The sequence below is a fragment of the Schistocerca americana genome, chromosome 4, assembly GCF_021461395.2.
Source record: "Schistocerca americana isolate TAMUIC-IGC-003095 chromosome 4, iqSchAmer2.1, whole genome shotgun sequence".
Classification (NCBI taxonomy): domain Eukaryota; kingdom Metazoa; phylum Arthropoda; class Insecta; order Orthoptera; family Acrididae; genus Schistocerca; species Schistocerca americana.
Window position 1 is genome coordinate 240,444,482 of NC_060122.1, and position 18,494 is coordinate 240,462,975.

The 18,494-nt window shown below is 41.0% G+C and overlaps 1 protein-coding gene across 1 annotated transcript in view; it reads left to right on the plus strand.

The window, feature by feature from the left end:
* The window catches only part of LOC124613374 (structural maintenance of chromosomes protein 1A-like), a 100,295-nt gene extending 91,172 nt beyond the window's left edge, over positions 1-9,123 (plus strand). Inside the window, exons 9-10 of the mRNA XM_047142075.1 lie at positions 3,047-3,277; positions 9,010-9,123. Coding sequence (XP_046998031.1) covers positions 3,047-3,277; positions 9,010-9,123 — 345 coding nt within the window. The remainder of the gene's footprint in view (positions 1-3,046; positions 3,278-9,009) is intronic.
* Positions 9,124-18,494: the final 9,371 nt, after the last annotated feature.

Sequence of the window (18,494 nt, forward strand, 5' to 3'; positions counted from 1 at the left end):
TTGGGGCACAAAGCTGAATCCTGCTCCACTCGCTGCATTGTGTGCCTCGTCATACACTCCTGGAAATGGAAATAAGAACACATTGACACCGGTGTGTCAGACCCACCATACTTGCTCCGGACACTGCGAGAGGGCTGTACAAGCAATGATCACACGCACGGCACAGCGGACACACCAGGAACCCCGGGGTTGGCCGTCGAATGGCGCTAGCTGCGCAGCATTTGTGCACCGCCGCCGTCAGTGTCAGCCAGTTTGCCGTGGCATACGGAGCTCCATCGCAGTCTTTAACACTGGTAGCATGCCGCGACAGTGTGGACGTGAACCGTATGTGCAGTTGACGGACTTTGAGCGAGGGCGTATAGTGGGCATGCGGGAGGCCGGGTGGACGTACTGCCGAATTGCTCAACACGTGGGGCGTGAGGTCTCCACAGTACATCGATGTTGTCGCCAGTGGTCGGCGGAAGGTGCACGTGCCCGTCGACCTGGGACCGGACCGCAGCGACGCACGGATGCACGCCAAGACCGTAGGATCCTACGCAGTGCCGTAGGGGACCGCACCGCCACTTCCCAGCAAATTAGGGACACTGTTGCTCCTCGGGTATCGGCGAGGACCATTCGCAACCGTCTCCATGAAGCTGGGCTACGGTCCCGCACATCGTTAGGCCGTCTTCCGCTCACGCCCCAACATCGTGCAGCCCGCCTCCAGTGGTGTCGCAACAGGCGTGAATGGAGGGACGAATGGAGACGTGTTGTCTTCAGCGATGAGAGTCGCTTCTGCCTTGGTGCCAATGATGGTCGTATGCGTGTTTGGCACCGTGCAGGTGAGCGCCACAATCAGGACTGCATACGACCGAGGCACACAGGGCCAACACCTGGCATCATGGTGTGGGGAGCGATCTCCTACACTGGCCGTACACCATTGGTGATCGTCGAGGGGACACTGAATAGTGCACGGTACATCCAACCCGTCATCGAACCCATCGTTCTATCATTCCTAGACCGGCAAGGGAACTTGCTGTTCCAACAGGACAATGCACGTCCGCATGTATCCCGTGCCACCCAACGTGCTCTAGAAGGTGTAAGTCAACTACCCTGGCCAGCAAGATCTCCGGATCTGTCCCCCATTGAGCATGTTTGGGACTGGATGAAGCGTCGTCTCACGCGGTCTGCACGTCCAGCACGAACGCTGGTCCAACTGAGGCGCCAGGTGGAAATGGCATGGCAAGCCGTTCCACAGGACTACATCCAGCATCTCTACGATCGTCTCCATGGGAGAATAGCAGCCTGCATTGCTGCAAAAGGTGGATATACACAGTACTAGTGCCGACATTGTGCATGCTCTGTTGCCTGTGTCTATGTGCCTGTGGTTCTGTCAGTGTGATCATGTGATGTATCTGACCCCAGGAATGTGTCAATAAAGTTTCCCCTTCCTGGGGCAATGAATTCACGGTGTTCTTATTTCAGTTTCCAGGAGTGTATAATGTGCATCCCATCGACTTGCTTAACTTTAGCTCTTAAATATTTGCTTACAAGTTCTGTCACCTTAATTGTATGCACGGACCTCCAATTTAATGATGTTAACAGCAAGCCACTGTGGCTGCCCATGGAAGTATTGTACACTATCACTTTCTGTGCTTGCACTGTAAAGTAAGAATATACTCTACTTTAACTGGAGAGTGGCTGTAACTAGTAACAGGACCAAGGTATTTCCACTACAGCTGGCTCTACAGTTTGCTTTGCTGCAGGGCACACACCACATGAGCTTCTTAGTATAACCCTTCACCCCACAGACTTGTTATGGGCACTGGTTTCTCTCTCTTTTCCTATACGCCTGGGGGGGGGGGGGGGCATTTTTCAAAAATAAAAATCTTGCCCTTGTTTTATGCAGTTCTTAATTCCTAATAGTTCAGAGTCATTTGTCATCTTAGTTACTAGTTTTCCCATTGCGGTCCCCTAACTCTTCCATTCCATTTCTTACAATTCCCCTTTCATAAACTAGATCTGCAGCCCAGCATCTGTTCAAATTTGTAACTGTTTTGGTTGTGACAGTGCCGACAAACTATATTTGCCTTTCTGTTAACATACTATAGTCAAGTGTATTCCTCTCCATCTGTAAAATGATAATTTCTTTCAGATTTTTTTAAATGTGTGGCTGTGAAAGCTATAGTGCAGGGAACTTCTTTTTTTCCCTCCATGATTTCTTCTCATCAAATCCCAAGGGACCAGCAGCTATACAGTTATTCATTTTGAAATTTATATAGTGCAACATCACAGCTCTGACTAGGATGTTTTTGTCAAAATGTACAGTGCTGTTCTTTGTTAAGACTGAAAGTTGATGACAATTTACAAAGTAGCTCTGAGTTCAACTTTAAAAGCCTATTAATCCTAATAAATTGTTCTTTCTTTTCCCATTTGCTTCTTTCCTTTCCCATTTGCTGAGTAGATGTGGGTGTCCTTGTGAAGCAAGTTCATGCTATCAGCCATATATCTCTTGAGCATATAACATATTGTGATATTAATCCGAAAATTCCCAAACTTTATGTTTTTGTGTCCTGGCAGTACATCTTCTTTTGGACTCGTGCTTCCTTTATTTCATGTCTAACAAATCCTTTGTTTCTTATCCTTTCAGAAATTCTGAAGAAAAAAGTGTGATTAAACTGAAAATATGTAAGGACCACTTTCACATCTTGAGAACTTAAGTCGTATTAAGTTGGTTGAAGTCTGAAAGTTGTTGAAATTTGATTTTTTCATTTTCAAATTAGCGTTAATAATTCATTTATTTTACAGCCAGAGGAATTATTTGTAGTTGTGATGTTGCACAAATTTTTATAGGGTATTGCTTCGCGATGCAATGGTATTTGATTTCTTTCACTTTGAAACTTTTAAATATCTCTTGATTTAATGTATATTGTCTTATATTGCATACTGTTTTCATTTACTGTGTGTGGAATTTGATTTAATCTGCTTTTTGCACAATTGGGATGTTTAATTACTAAAGTTACTGCAAGTAACCATTTTGATCTGAGTATACCACTTGTTTTTGCAGTATGGGAGAGTTGTTGACCTGTGTTCGCCCATTAATGATGAATATAAAATTGCAGTGACAAGAGTCATAGGTAACAAAATGGATGCAATTGTTGTTGCTACAGCAAGAACTGCTATTCAGTGTGTGGGTTACCTCAGAGAACAGCGTTTACGCGAGACATTTCTCCCACTCGATAATCTTGATCCGAAGGACTACCATCATTTGCTTCACAACAAACCTTTTATCAGGCAGGTACTCAGGGTATTTCACAAGTTTAGTTGTATTACATAAAATTTATTTATTAAATTGCCTTTGTCAAATATTTATTAACAATTTTGAAATGGAAAGGTTGCAACTCACCATAAAGAAGGCACATTGAGTTGCAGACAGGCATAATGAAACAATTGTACGCCCTAAGCTTTCAGCTAAACTTTCTTAAGAAAAGAAAGGAAAACAAGCACATTCACACAAGCAGGCACACTTAATGCATACATAACTACTATCTCCAGCCACTGTTGCTAGATTGCAGCTGTTGCACTGGATGAATGCAGCAGTCGGGAGTGGGGCAGGTAAAGAGAAGGGATAGCGCAGTATGAGTGGCGGGAGAGATAAGTGCTGTCTGGCAGTGTGTGCAGGAACTGCTATAAAGGCGGTAGGACAAGTCGTCGGCAGCTTTGGAAGGTTGGGGGAGAGGGGGGGGGGGGGGAGAGGTTGGAGGGAACGAACAGTGGAGGAGAGAAGAGGAGAGAGGAGAGAAGACTAGTGGGTGCTTGGTGGAGAGCGAGTGCAATGACGTTGAGGGGACTTGAATTGAGAGGAGGTTACAGAACAGAGGGTGCAGAAACTCTTGGATGGAGGTGTGGGGACTGTAGGTTATTGTAGGTTGAGGCCGGAATAATTCTGTGAATGGAGAATATGTTGCAAGGATAACTCCCATCCGCGCAGTGCAGAGAAGGTGGTGGTGGAGGAGATGCTCCAGAGGGCTCAGATTGTGAAGCAGCCATTAAAATCAAGCATGTTATGTTCAGAGGGGTCCGGTTTGATCTTGGCATGGTCATTCATCCTGGTAGACAGTTGGTTGCTAGTCATACCAATATAAAAAGTTGTGCAGTGGTTGCAGAGAGCTGGTATATGACATTGCTGCTTTCACAGGTGACCCGACCTCTGATGGGGTAGGACAAGCCTGTGACAGGACTGTAATAGGAAGTGCTGATGTGATGGATTGAGCAGGCTTGCACCTAGGTCTTCTACAGGGATATGATGCCAGTGGCAAGGGGCTGGGATTGGTAATGGAGTAGGGATGGATTAGATGTTGTGGAGGTTGGATTGTGATGGAACACCACTTTAGGAGGGGTGGGAAGGATCTAGGTTAGGATGTTGTTCAGGTGTTCCAGTCCGTGGTGGTATTGGGTGACAAAAGGGGGTGCTCATTCGTCTCTGGTTCTTGGGGTTGGTTGCGGGACTTGGCATGTTTGGATATGGCATGGGAAACCTGTTTGTAGACTAGGTCTGGGGTATAATGTTGGTCTGTGAAGGCTTTTGTGAGATCTTCAGCATACTGGACAAAAGGAGTTCTTGTCACTGAAGATACACTGTCTCCAATCTGCAGTGACGAACGAACTCACTTGCCCAGTATGCTGAAGGTGTCACAAAGGCCTTCATAGACAGCATTAGCCCCCAGACCATGTCCGAAAACAGATTTTCCGTGCTATATCCCCATACACCCCCGGTCTTCCCACCACATCCAAAAACCAGCTACAAAGGAGTACAGCCTTAGTCATCCAATATCGCCACCCCAGATTGGAATAGCTGAACCACATTGAACCTCCATAACATCCTAGTCCATCACTATGCCATTCCCAACCCAACACCTTGCCACAGACATCAATATCACTGTGGAAGACCCAGCTGCAAGACCTGCCCAATCCACCCATTCAGCACTTCCTGTTCCAGTCCTGTCACAGGTTTTTACCCCAACAGAGGCTGGGCCACATGTGAAAGTAGCCAAGTCATATACCAGTGCAATCATGGCACAATATTTTTGTATTGGTATGTCTACAAACTAGCTGCTTACAGGACGAATGGCTTCCCCCAAACAGAGGCCCAGAGAAAAGTGGACCACTCTGTGGCACCATGAAGCTGAACGTAACATGATTGATTTTAATGGGTTCTGCGCAACCCGGGCCATTTAGATCCTTCCCTCCACCACTAGCTTTTCTAACTACACTGTTGGGAGTTATGCTTATAATGTATTCTCTGCTTCTGAAATTATCCTGGGCTGGATGTACAATAACCTGGTGTTCCCACATCTAGTCTTTTCACCTCTTTGCTCCTCTCCTTTTCTAGTCCCAGATCTCCTTCCCTTCCCTTCCCCATATCCAGCCACTCGGCACTACCCAAGCCTTCTGTAGCAGTCTTCTCTGGTCCCTGCATGCACTGTCAGACAGCACTCTTCTCTCCACCCAGCCTATATCCTGCTATCCTTCTTCCTTCCCTGCCAAACTCCTGATTGCTGCCTTCAGTCCGCACAACAGTTGCAGTCTGACTGCAGTGGACAGAGGTAGCGGTCATATGTGCATGAGTGTGCCAGCTTGTGTGGATGTGTGTGTGTTTTCCTTTCTTTTCTGAAGAAGGTTTTGGCCAAAAGCTTGGTGTATAACAGTCTTTTTATTGTGCCTGTTTGCAACTCAGCTTGTCATCTTTACGGTGAGTAGCAGTCTGTCCTTTTTGTAAATGTTGGTATTCCAACATGGACTTTCCATTATTTGACTTTATCATACCTATTATTTTGATACAGTGCAGTTTATTGGCTGAACGATTATTGTACTAAAGAAAATAAAAGTAACTGCTTCAGCTACTATTATTGTTGATGCTGCTATTATAATATTATAACTAGTGTTTTCATGTTGTTGATAATAGTATTTCACTTCATGCTTTACAGTTGTTGTTGCTGTGGTCTTCCTCCCAAAGATTGATTTGATACAGCTCTTCATGCTACTCTATCCTGTGCACACTTCTTCATCTCAGAATAACTACTGCAACCTACATCCTTCTGAATCTGCTTAGCATATTCATCTCATGGTCTCTCTCTATGATTTTTACCCTCCACGCTGACCTCCAATACTAAACTGGTGATCCCTTGATGCCTCAGAATGTGTCCTACCAACCGATCCATTCTTCCAGTCAAGTTGTGCCACAAATTCCTCTTGTCCCCTATTCTGTTCAGTACGTCCTCATTACTTACATGATCTACCCATCTAATCTTCAGCATTCCTCTGTAGCACCACATTTCAGAAACTTATATTATCTTCCTATCTGACTGTTAATCGTTCGTGTTTCACTTCCATACACGGCAACACACTATACAGATACTTTCAGAAAAGACTTCCTGACACTTAAATCAATACTTTATGTTAACAAATTTCTCTTCTTCAGAAACCCTTTGCTTGCCATCGCCAGCCCACATTTTTGCTTTATGTGTCTCATTTACTAATCTGTTTCCCTCAGCATCACCTGTCAGAGACAGCGAAGGACCTGGAAAAGCAGTTGAATGGAATGGACAGTGTCTTGAAAGGAGGATATAAGATGAACAGCAACAAAAGCAAAATGAGGAAATGGAATGTAGTCAAATTAAATCAAGTGATGCTGAGGGAATTATGTTAGGAAATGAGACACTTAAAGTAGTAAATGAATTTTGCTATTTGGGGAGCAAAATAAATGATGATGGTCGAAGTAGAAAGGATATAAAGAGTAGACTGGCAATGGCAAGGAAAGCGTTTCTGAAGAAGAGAAATCTAAGTATTTGTATGGAGTGTAGCCATGTATGGAAGTGAAACATGGATAATAAATAGTTTGGACAAGAAGAGAATAGAAGCTTTTGAAATGTGGTGCTACAGAAGAATGCTGAAGATAGGATGGGTAGATCACAAAATTAATGCCAAGGTACTGAATAGAATTGGGGAGAACAGAGATTTGTGGCACAACTTGACTAGAAGAAGGGATTGGTTGGTAGGACATGTTCTTAGGCATCAAGGGATCACTGATTTAGTATCGGAGGGCAGCTTGGAGGGTGAAAATTATAAAGGGATGTAGTAAATTTGTTTTTTTGGTAGGTAGTTTATTTTTTAAAGTTTAGGGGGATAGGAACTCGTGAATGAGACTACCCTTGATTTTCGATCCAAAGTAAAATTACCAAAAGAAAATTTATTTCTATGTGAACAAATTTCTATTAAAGTTTTCTAAGTCGCCAAAAGAAAGTGTTTTTAATGCAGTATTGAGAATGTAACATTTCACGACCGTATCAGACATTATGGGTCAATTTACTACAGAAATAACAACCTTGGATAATTTTTGAGAGCCAACAGAGTGAATTTGCTTTTAGAATCCCTTTTTACCTAATTTTACAGTAGGCTGTGTAGATCTTCATTTTCTCTTGATAGCTGCTGGTCAGGCTATTGTCTCTGTTGATTTCCTCCCTCTGATTCTTGAAGTAGGTAGGTATGGAAATGATTTTTTTCTAACTCTTGATCTTACTGTTTTTCATATTCATTTATTGCTTGTACTTATTTACGACCATACGAAATTGAGTTGCAATGAAATCTGATATTATGGAATCTTCAAACTGGTCTGTATCATTTACAAGAATACATGAGTCACTTGCACTGTTCCTATGAACTGCTCTACATGTTATCACAGTAAGAGATCTTAATTGCAACTGCTGCCGCTCTCGACTGGCGGACGTCTATCAACGCTACCGCACCTCTTTGGTCAGAGATAGCAATGCCTTGTCTTCGCTGCTTCCGACCAAAGAGCGCGTTTACAAGAAAATTTATTTATTTATTTTAATATTAATTTACAAAAATGATAATTTAAATAATTAATTGCATAATTTCATTTGAATAAAAAAAAATAAACATCTTCCTTTTTCGTCATTTGCGTCAGTGGGGAGGGGTCTGTTCCACTACACCGCCCCCTACTGTTCACTGATGCATGAGGTCACTTTCCTTGGTTCATGCGGATAGTGAACAGTACCTTTTACACTTTTACATATATCTATATAGATCTCTAAGAAAAAATTCAGCTCTGCTCTAAATCTAATTGAAGAAGTGCTATACTAGGTGATATTCTTAACTACTACAAAAAATTTTTGTTACATAAATTCATACATATATACACATATATATATTACATACAAAAAAGATTTTTTTGGTTTTACAATTGCATTTTTACCTCTTTTGCTCGCGTTGGCGAGTCCTCAGATTCGTCCTGTTGGGATTGGATTTCCATTGTTTCCCTTACGGTTGGTGGTAAGCAGGCTTTTGTTCCGTGGGACCATTGTTTGGCTTGTGCGTCTAAGGCACGCATTGTCTTATCCCACACTGTCGTTCCTGTCCTCGCGCATGACCGCGTTGTCCCTTCACGTGGAGGCTGTGAAAATGCTGGATTCCTGGTGGTAAATGCTACTAGAAGTCGCGTTGGTTGCGCCTGTACCCAAAGTACCCGCTACGACGCCCCTTGGTGTGCTCCAGGGTCGAAGCGCGAACTTCCAGCCCGCAGTATCACCTCACAGGTACGTAACACAAGCACTAACACTCACACGCCTTTTTCTTCACTTTCCTCCCTTGAGAGGTATGATTTTTCACAATCACTTAAAGACTTTTTCCTTTCACATATGTTTTTTTCCATTTCTCTTGTCACAAGGCTCACTTTGTCTTCTTCCATGCCAACATTTTTTAATGACATACATTGTCATGAAAATATGCAAAACTGAAATTCCAGTTCATATATACTTTTGTTTTACATGAAAAATCCTTCATTCTTTTGTCATTATCCTTTTGTGGCATCAGTTATCCTTAATACTAAATACATACATGTTACATAGATTTGTTTACACATGCATTTTTAACATGAAATTTAAATATCTTATCCTGAAGAGCTGAACTTTTTCAACCTTTGATTTTTCTTTCATATTTTCTCTCTTTTAGGGTGAACTCCTGTTGTACATAAGTTCCATTCTCAAGGTTCAATTGCTACTTCGCTATTCACAAGGGTCTTCACCACTTCTTACTGCAAGTCATGTTATTTTTCACTACAAGTAGAAGGTGAAGAAATATGCTAAAAACTACCAATCTACAATACCTACAAAGAAGAACTTTTAACCATAAATATTTACATTCACTCCACATTTACTCTTTGTTTCTCACTTGTACACCAGTGATTTCTACAAGTTGTGTCAACTTAGTGCAAAATTCGTCTCTCAGCATATCTGAGGTCTGCGTTTTACTTTAATCGTTGTTTGTGTATCAACATTTTTTCGTGTTACAAGCTTGAAACTTACCTTAATTTTACTCTCCATGTTTCTTCTATTAATATATTAATGTACACTCTTAACAAACAATATTTAAGTAGGTATATTTTCAGAGCTTCATGCTGTGCATGGCTATCCATTGCATGTTTCAAAAATCATGTCATATTCTCTGCTATGGGTATGTACAAGTCCTTCATGTGTGCTTCCCACTATAATGTGTGTGTGTACATGTATGTAGTTTTGGGTGTAAAAGGATTTGTAGCTTAATATTGCTTAAATATTGCTTTTGCATATTCTTCCTGTGAAATGCAGATATGTCATACATTCTCTTAGCATTCCTGCGGTATTGTTTGCTTATTAACTTCATAGGTTAGTTTCTAGTTTACAGTAAGAGCAATAATCTTATTCAGATATTAGTGGTTCTTTAGGTTTCATGTAGCTTATCTTATGATGTTAGCTAGGCTACAGAATGTTAATTTGTTGTTTTCTCAACTACAGATAACTGTGTGTATACACTTAAGAAATGTTGCAAAAATGCATATTGCTTCTTGTGTTATTTTGTGCCTTGAGGTGGTCCCTACTGAGTTGGCTTCAAATTTGAGCTATTCTCAACATAAGTGTGGTTATTTGTGGTGTATTCTGTGCTTTTCTGCTGGAAAATTCTTTACACTTTCCATTGCTTATTATCATAACATACATGGTTTCTAGATCATGTCAGAGGTTCACTATGGCTTCATACTCTCATACATATTCTATTCTCATTACACACTCATTCACCTTAAATCTACAATATTTGTGTGGCCCTCTCATTGGGTACCAACACCTCCTTTTCCTCAATACTACCATCATTAATGTGGGCCAGGCTTTATCCTCTGGTCCCTCTGTAAATTCCTCCTTCCTCTAATACTTAAAACTAAGTTAAGGCTCCCTGTAGGATTACCTCAGTGTTCACTCACATACAAAATTCTCACAAAAATCCAAGTCATATCTCTCCCTGACAGTTACCATGTGTATGACATAAGTTTTCCTTACAACAAAATATTCCTCCTTGTTATTCAGCTTTCAGAATACTACCTTTTGCTCACACTTCAACTTATGTTACCTTTTGTGCTTTCCATATGCATTTATCGTGTCTTTATATTGTTCCTTACTTGCTTGGCACTTCCATCTGAAAGAAAAGTAGTGTATACTATATAGTTCCTGCTTTTTCCTCTCATTTACTGTAATCTGTGCTTAATATCGTTTCAGTTTGCCTAGGCTTTACTTGCAAGTGTTTGTGTATAATGTTAGCTTGAGATGACATTTGTTTTCAGTGTTAAGTGTTTTCCCTTCTCTTACTGTCTGCCTTTTACACAGAATTAAGGTGGGTTTTGTAAATATTGTACATCATGTTCATAGCTATAGCTTTAGTGTTATGGTGGTGGGTTTTCCTTTCTCTTGTAATTTGTCATCCATCTTTTGTACATAGCTTTCCTTATTCCTATTTTTGGCTGTACATAGTGTGAACTTATTGTCTAACCTTGACTTGTTATGTACATGAAGTGTTTAGAACATGTAGTGTGTGTCTCTAGCACTCCACTATTCCTCCTGTTCTCTACAATACCTTACTTAGTCTACTTTCTTACTTAAATGTAACTTATTGCCTAAAGTAAAGTTTACTATTTACACATGTCTTTTACCTGGTATTGTCATAGCTTCCAAATCAGATTATTCTTTCTCTCTCATACTGGGTTCTGTGTGTCTTAAATACTTCCTTAAATCTTTATGTGGATATAATCCCTTTATTTTCCCAGTTTTTGGGTAGCTTAGCAAGTATGCTCCAGGGTATGTAATTTTACTAATTTTAAATGGACCAGCATAAAGCATCTGCCATTTTTGTTCAGTTTCTTAACCTTGGTGGACTTAGGGTCTGTCCTAAGTAGTACGTCCTCTCCTACCTCGTATTCTGTTCTGTTTCTATGTCTTTTGTCAAATGCTCTCTTTCTATTTTGACCCTGTTTCAGTGTACCAGTGCTTCTCTGATCTTTTCTTCCAAAGTAACTTCATGATTGGTTAACTTAGGTAAAGGGTTGATCCATTCATTTCTTTCCTGTTGAGAAAACATTAGTTCAGCTGGTGTATAGCCTGTAGATGTGTGTGGTAGACTGTTAAAAATTTCTTCGAATGGTGTAAGGTATTCTAACCATTTAGTCTGTTTATGTGGGATGTATGTTCTGATGAACCTGTTCCATTCTTTGAATACCCGTTCCACCGGATTTGCTTCTGGGTGAAATCGTGAAATGAGTATGTGTCTTATGTCTTGTTCTGTCATAAAACTCTTCCATCTGTGGCTCGTGAAAGTTGTTGCGTTATCAGTAAGAATTGCCTGTGGTTTGCCCACTCATGTAATGTAACCTTCTTTGATTCTCTTAATGATGGGTTGTGAGGTAACAGTTTTTGTGGCAAACAATTTCAAATATTTTGTGTATACATCACATAATGCAATCACATATTTAGTTCCTCCTTTTGATGTGGGTAAGGGTCCTGCAGCATCTAAAGCTACTATTGATAAAGGCCTCTCTGGTATTATAGGATGTTACTCTGTTCTTGTGTCCTTGTTGTCGTGTTACCTTTTGACAAATGGTGCAATATCTAAGTACTTGTTGAATGCGCCTACTCATGTTTGGAAAGTAGCAATGAGTGGATATCTTACTCATGCATTTGGAAACACCATAGTGCCCCCAAACCCGATGAGTGTATTGTATAAAGTTCTCCACAGAGTCTTCAGGTAGGCATACACACCAATGCCTTGAAGTGGGTGTACGCCTATAAAACAAAACTCCTTCAGATAAACTGTAGTGTGTAGAGATCTTGTTGTTCTCTCCCTTAATTAGTTGTTCTTTTACTGACTTCCATCGTGGGTCTTTCTCTTGCAGGAATTTCATATTTTTGCAAAGTTTTAGATAATATGGTCTGTAAGTACCATCATACATTAATAGGATTCAAAAGTCTGTTGTCTGTTCTGTACATTCTGTAAATTCTGTTAAATTTTGAGGTAACCTCGACAAAGCATCAGCTATAACGTTTTGCTTTCCATCCATATGGACTATTTGGAATTGAAATTCTTGCAGGTAAAGACACCAAAGAGGTAACCTGGCATGTAGTAGTCTGCATGTCAATAGAAATGATAAAGCTTGGTGGTCACAAAAGACTTTAGTGTGATTACCCCACAGATAGTATCTAAATTTCCTGATTGTCCATACAACATCATACATCATGCTTCTAATTCAGTGACTGAGTATGACCTTTCACATTCAGTTAATGTCCTGCTAGCAAAGCTTATAATACATACAGTTCGGCGTGTTGTCCACTAAACGTATCTGAAACAAGGTAGCACCAAGGCCTTGAAAACTTGCATCAGTGGCTAAACAGAAATCCTGTGTCATATCTGGGTGATGTAATAAGTCTGCATTTACTAAAGCTTGTTTGATAGCATCAAAATCTTTCTGACATTCCTGTGTCCAAATCCATGTGTTGTTTTTTCTCAATAGGTTTAACAGAGCTTCACTATTTAAAATTTGGTGTGGCATTAACTTCCTAAAGAATGATGCTAATCCTAGAAATGCCTTAAGCTGTTTCTTTGTTTGAGGAGTAGGACAATTCCTGATTGCATCGATTTTACTTGTGTCTGGTCTTATTCCTTCCTCAGAAATGATGTGGCCCAAAAATTTCACTTTCTGCCTGGCAAATTTTGACTTTTTAAGATTTACAGTAGCTCCATACTCTGCAAATTTTTTTAACACTTTGTTTAGTAAATCTAAATGTTCTCTCCAAGTGGCTGTAGCAATGAGTAAATCGTCTACATATACTGTTACACAACTACATAATTCAGGGCCAAGTACTTGATCCAAGGCTGCTATAAATACTCTTGCGCTGACATTCAGGCCAAAAGGTACCACACAAAATTGATAGCTTCTCCCATCACATACAAATGCTGTGTATTTACGGCTATCTACATGCATTACTATTTGCCAGTACGATGCTTTCAGATCGATAGTTGATAGAAATTTTACACCATAAAGCATTAGTAGTTGCTCGTCCAACTTACCTGGTTTTGTTCTTACCGGGATAATAATTTTATTGATGGCTCTAGCATCCAAAACAAGTCTTACTGTACCATCAGATTTGGTAACTGGCAAGAGGGGACTGCAGTAAGGTGACTGAGATGGCTCTATAATTTTCCATTTCAGCATTCGTTCTATCTCTTTGTTTACTGCCTCCCTCTTGGCCCATGGTATAGCGTAAGAAGAATGGCAAAATGTTTCATGTGGTTTAACATCCATTCTGTACACGTAATCCTTCACTACTCCTGGTCCGTTCAGAAAGTAACCTCCGGTTGATTTAAAAAAATACACCAAGTTAAATAAAAATATTTTAATATTTACATCTTACAACTACATCTTTGCACTATTTTTCTACATAGTCTCCATAGCGATTGAGGCACTTATCGTATCTCTTCACAAGCTTTGAAATTCCTTCTGCATAAAAATCACCCGCTTGTGCCTGGAGCCAGCCTGTGACTGCATCTTTGAGCTTTTCGTCGTCATCAAACCGCTGTGACCCGAGCCATTTCTTCAAATGCATGAAGAGGTGATAATCACTTGGCGCCAGGTCTGGGCTGTAAGGTGGATGGTTGATAACGTCCCACTTGAAGGACTCAAGTTCTGCGAGCAGAGTGAGGACGGGCGTTATCGTGCAAAAAAACGATACCGGAAGTCAGCATACCACGGCGTTTGTTCTGTATAGCCCGTCATAACTTTTTTATTGTTTCACAGTACACGTCTTGATTAATGGTCGTACCACGTTCCATGAATTCAACCAACAACACCCCTTTGGCATCCCAAAACACCGTTGCCATCAGTTTTCTGGCAGAAAAATCTTGCGAGGCTTTTCTTGGTTTGGTAGGCGAATTTGAATGTGCCCACATCTTTGATTGTTCTTTTGTCTCAGGGTTCACGTACTTAATCCAGGTTTCGTCACTGGTCACGATTCTGTTTAACAATGGTTCTCTTTCATCCTCATAACGTGACAGAAAGTCTAATGCAGAGGCCATTCTTTGAGTTTTGTGGTGGTCGGTAAGAATTTTGGGCACCCATCGTGCACAGAACTTACGGTAACCCAATCTTGCTGTCACTATCTCGTACAAGAGAGTCTTAGAAATCTGTGGAAAACCAGTAGACAACTCCGACATTGAGAAACGTCGATTTTCACGAACTTTTGCATCAACTGTCGGAACGAGTTCGTCAGTCACCAATGATGGTCTACCACCCCTCTCTTCATCATGAACGTTTTCTCGTCCACTTTTAAATAAACGTACCCATTCACGGACAACTCCTTCACTCATAACTCTTGGTCCGTACACGGCACAAAGCTCACGATGAATAGCTGCTGCAGAATATCCTTTGGCTGTAAAAAACCTTATGACAGCACGCACTTCACATTTGGCGGGGTTTTCTATTGCAGCACACATTTCAAACTGCCACAAAAACTAAACTAGCGCAGGTACGACGTTCACTCGACTACGGCTTGATGCCGACTGACCTGTTGAGTGCGTGAACGCACAGATGGCGTCGCTACTCCCCCCACAACCCGCACTGTGACCAATCGGAGGTTACTTTCTGAACCGCCCTCGTACTTGTTTATGTGTACACAGTACATCACAAAGTTCACGTTGTTGCTCAGGTGTTAAGCTGTTGCACTCATGTAACTTCTCTATAATTTCTTGTGTACTCACATGTTCTGTGTCACCCCCAGGATAGTGTTGCTGTTGATTTGTAAATAGAATTTTTGGTAGTGTTAGCTCGAGATTAACCAAATGACAATATCTACTATGCATTGCAGGTGTTCTTATCATGTCCACAGAAAATACCTTTCCCTCAAACTGAAATGTGCATTTACCTATGGCTATGTCCAGTGTAACTTGGTGTTGTCTGAAAAATTCTGTTCCTAGGATACAGTTTACTGTGAGCTTTTCAACTACTAAAAATGAGCATTTTATTTCTGTGTTCGCCAGTGTAACAGGTGCTAGTGTCTGTATTTCAACTCCCTTTGACTTATTCCCCATAGCACTTAATATTTTGCAATTCTGCACTGGAAAGGTAGGCAATACTGTTGTCTTGTTAATCTGTTCGAACAAGCTGGTTGACATTACATTCACGGATGCGCCTGTGCCCATAACAATTTTCACAGGTACGCCTCCTAGTGTCCCTTCAATCAACGCTTGTACCTCATATTCTTGTCGATGTGTAGAAATTGTTCCGTCAAAACACAAATCTTCCCACATCTCCGTGTCCATGTCATATCTGATAAGGTTTGTTGTTTTCGTGTTATTGCCCCCTACTCCGCTGTTGACTACTGCTGTGGGTGAGCAGTGTCGCGTGCTGTTTTCCACAGTGCTGGCAACGCTGCCATTAGCTAGTACGGGTGTACTGGCTATGTTGTTGTCATTCAATTCAATAATATTTACACTTGGCGTTTGCGCCTGCCACGCATTGCCAATTGCTGGATATGTGGCTCGCCTGTTTCTTCCGAAAGTGTTGTTGTTTCTGTTATTGTTCTGTGTGTTATTATTTTGCCAATGTGGATTTGGCTGAAATCTGCCCCCGTTCCTATTTCTGCCGTTTTGATACCCAGGATTGTATCTGTTTTCCCTGCGGTTCCACGGTTTGTTTCCATATGTTTGACCATTCTGCCCCGGCGGGTTGTTATGTTTGCCCGCTGGGTGTATTATTATTATTGTGATTGTAATTACCGTTACGGTTATTGCCGTTGTGGTTACTGTTATTGCTGTTGTTGCTGTTCTGCCTTTGACCGTCCTCGTGAATCAGGTCAAAGGTGTCCAGTACTGATAGAAAATAGTCAACATTATCTGCCGGTACTGTGGCAAGTCTTTGTCTGATCAAGATTGGTAACTTCTTTTTAAGAATTTCCAAAACATCAACATAAGATATGGCTTTATCCCAATATCGAGTTTTATTTAGATATTTTTCGAAATATTTACGTAATCCGTCGCTTTTTGGATTGAATGGTTCAGGGTGGAATACCTCTTTCCGCAATCGTTCCTGAATTCCCTGGGACCAAAATTTGCCTAGGAATGCATTTTCGAAATCTGAATAGGTGTGGCAGTATTCTGCAATTTCATTCGCCCATAGGGCAGCTTCTCCTTGAATGTCCCCAATGACATACTGTATTTTCTGCTCCTCACTCCAATACTGTGGCAAAATGTTTTTGAATGATTTGAGGAAGACAACAGGGTGAACTTTTTTATTGTCCGCAGAAAATACCTGGAACTGCCTGTACTTCAGTAACCTTTTGTCTATGAAAGTTGCATGTGGTGTTGATGAATGACTACATGAGCAATGCGGTGTATAATTGCTACTTGACGGCATGTTGTGTAAACAGCTAACAGCTGGTGAAGTTCTATATTTCGCTTGTGGTGTATACCGTTGCTGTACCTGATCTTGTACTCGTACAATACTCTTTTCATTACCAAATTCAATGCTTGGTGGTTTGCTTATAGCAGTGTCAGTAGTGACGGTTCTATGTGTTTCTGTTTGTGTGTTTGTCTCTACAGATGTTTGTTTGGTTTGCTCTAGGGCAGTCTTAACCCGTTTCGTCACTCTGTCAACTATTTCTGTCTTCTTTTCAGCTAGATGTCTTTCGAAACCTGTAAGGCATGTGCCGTATTCATGCACCACCTTTTGCGCCATTGTAGTGTCTTCTAGACTTTCCTTTACTAAGCTTAGATCTTCCTTGATCTGTTTTTGCTCTAATTCTGGTGATCCTATTCGATCTGACAGTTTTGTAACCTCTGTTGGAATGTTTCCGTAATTCTCCTGTGTACTGTTTACTTAAGTTTTCATGTTTCCTACGTCAGTAATCAGTTTGTTCTGTGATGACTGTAATTGTTCTTGTTGTTGATGTAGTGTACCTAATTGGTTCTTAAATTCATTATGCTCCACAGTGAGGTGTTTTAACTGCACTGTGAGGCTCTGTACTTCGTCTTTTACCCCTCTTATCTGCTGCGTTATATCCCTCTTTGATTCTTCTACCTTCTGATTTAACCGTGTTAGGTCCCTATTTGTTTCATCCATTTTCTGTGTTAAGTCATACCTAGTTTTCTTGCTCGATTTGTCTATCTTTTGTGTGATCTGTGCGAGTCTGTCTCCTAGGAAAGTGAGCAAGGCCGCAAACGCTCCATTTCCTGCTACATCGCCTAATTGCTGTGCAGAATGTGTTGTGTCGGGTTGTGAAGTTACAGGTTGTGTGTTCTGCAATTCACATGCACTCGAAATTTGTGTTTGTGTTTGATCTCTGTTCAGTATGTAAATTATTTTCCTTATTGTGCTGGGACTTTTGTAAGTTTCTGGGCCAAGCCCATTACGGCTACTACCAGAACTTAACGTGTCCGAAGCTGTGTTAATCTGTTGCGTATCTTTGTCAACACTACACACTTCCGTACTTTGTATGTCCAAATCAGTAATATTGGCTGTCGCGTCTGTCATGTTGTTTACATGTAGGTCAGCTGTGTCCATAGCAACACGTTCGTTGACGTGGCCTGTGACGTCACCTGTAGTGCGCAACATGGCTTCCGAATCGTTACTTGACAATTGCGACATTATTGATGTTAAGATTTTTTACGAATACACAAATTTTGCACTACAAATGATGTTTTTCACTTTAAAATTTGTCAAAAATGTTGATGTAGGTGTTACAAAACTTCACTGCACTCGCGTATTCCGCCAAGCGTGCTCTAACACTGGGTACGTAAAGACAATGCTCTTTGACAATTCGGCTTACGTCACACGCATTCTCCAACCACACAATAGCAGCGTAAGCGATAGATAGAGGCGGCAAAGTATGAACTACAAGATGTTACGGCTTGCATAAAGAAGCAGTATGAATTTGCATTTTATCACTCACCATTGGTGTCTTCTGATTGTTTGCTGATAAGAATGCACTTATGTACTTCTTTCACCGTTTTTTCCGTCTCCTTTTTTAATATATTACGAATTTTCCTTTTATATTATGTGCATTGCTCACCCAGAAACGTTGCACTCAATTTTGAAGTTGTTACATGTAACAGAAATTGACGTTATGTTAACAATGACAAAGATAGAATCA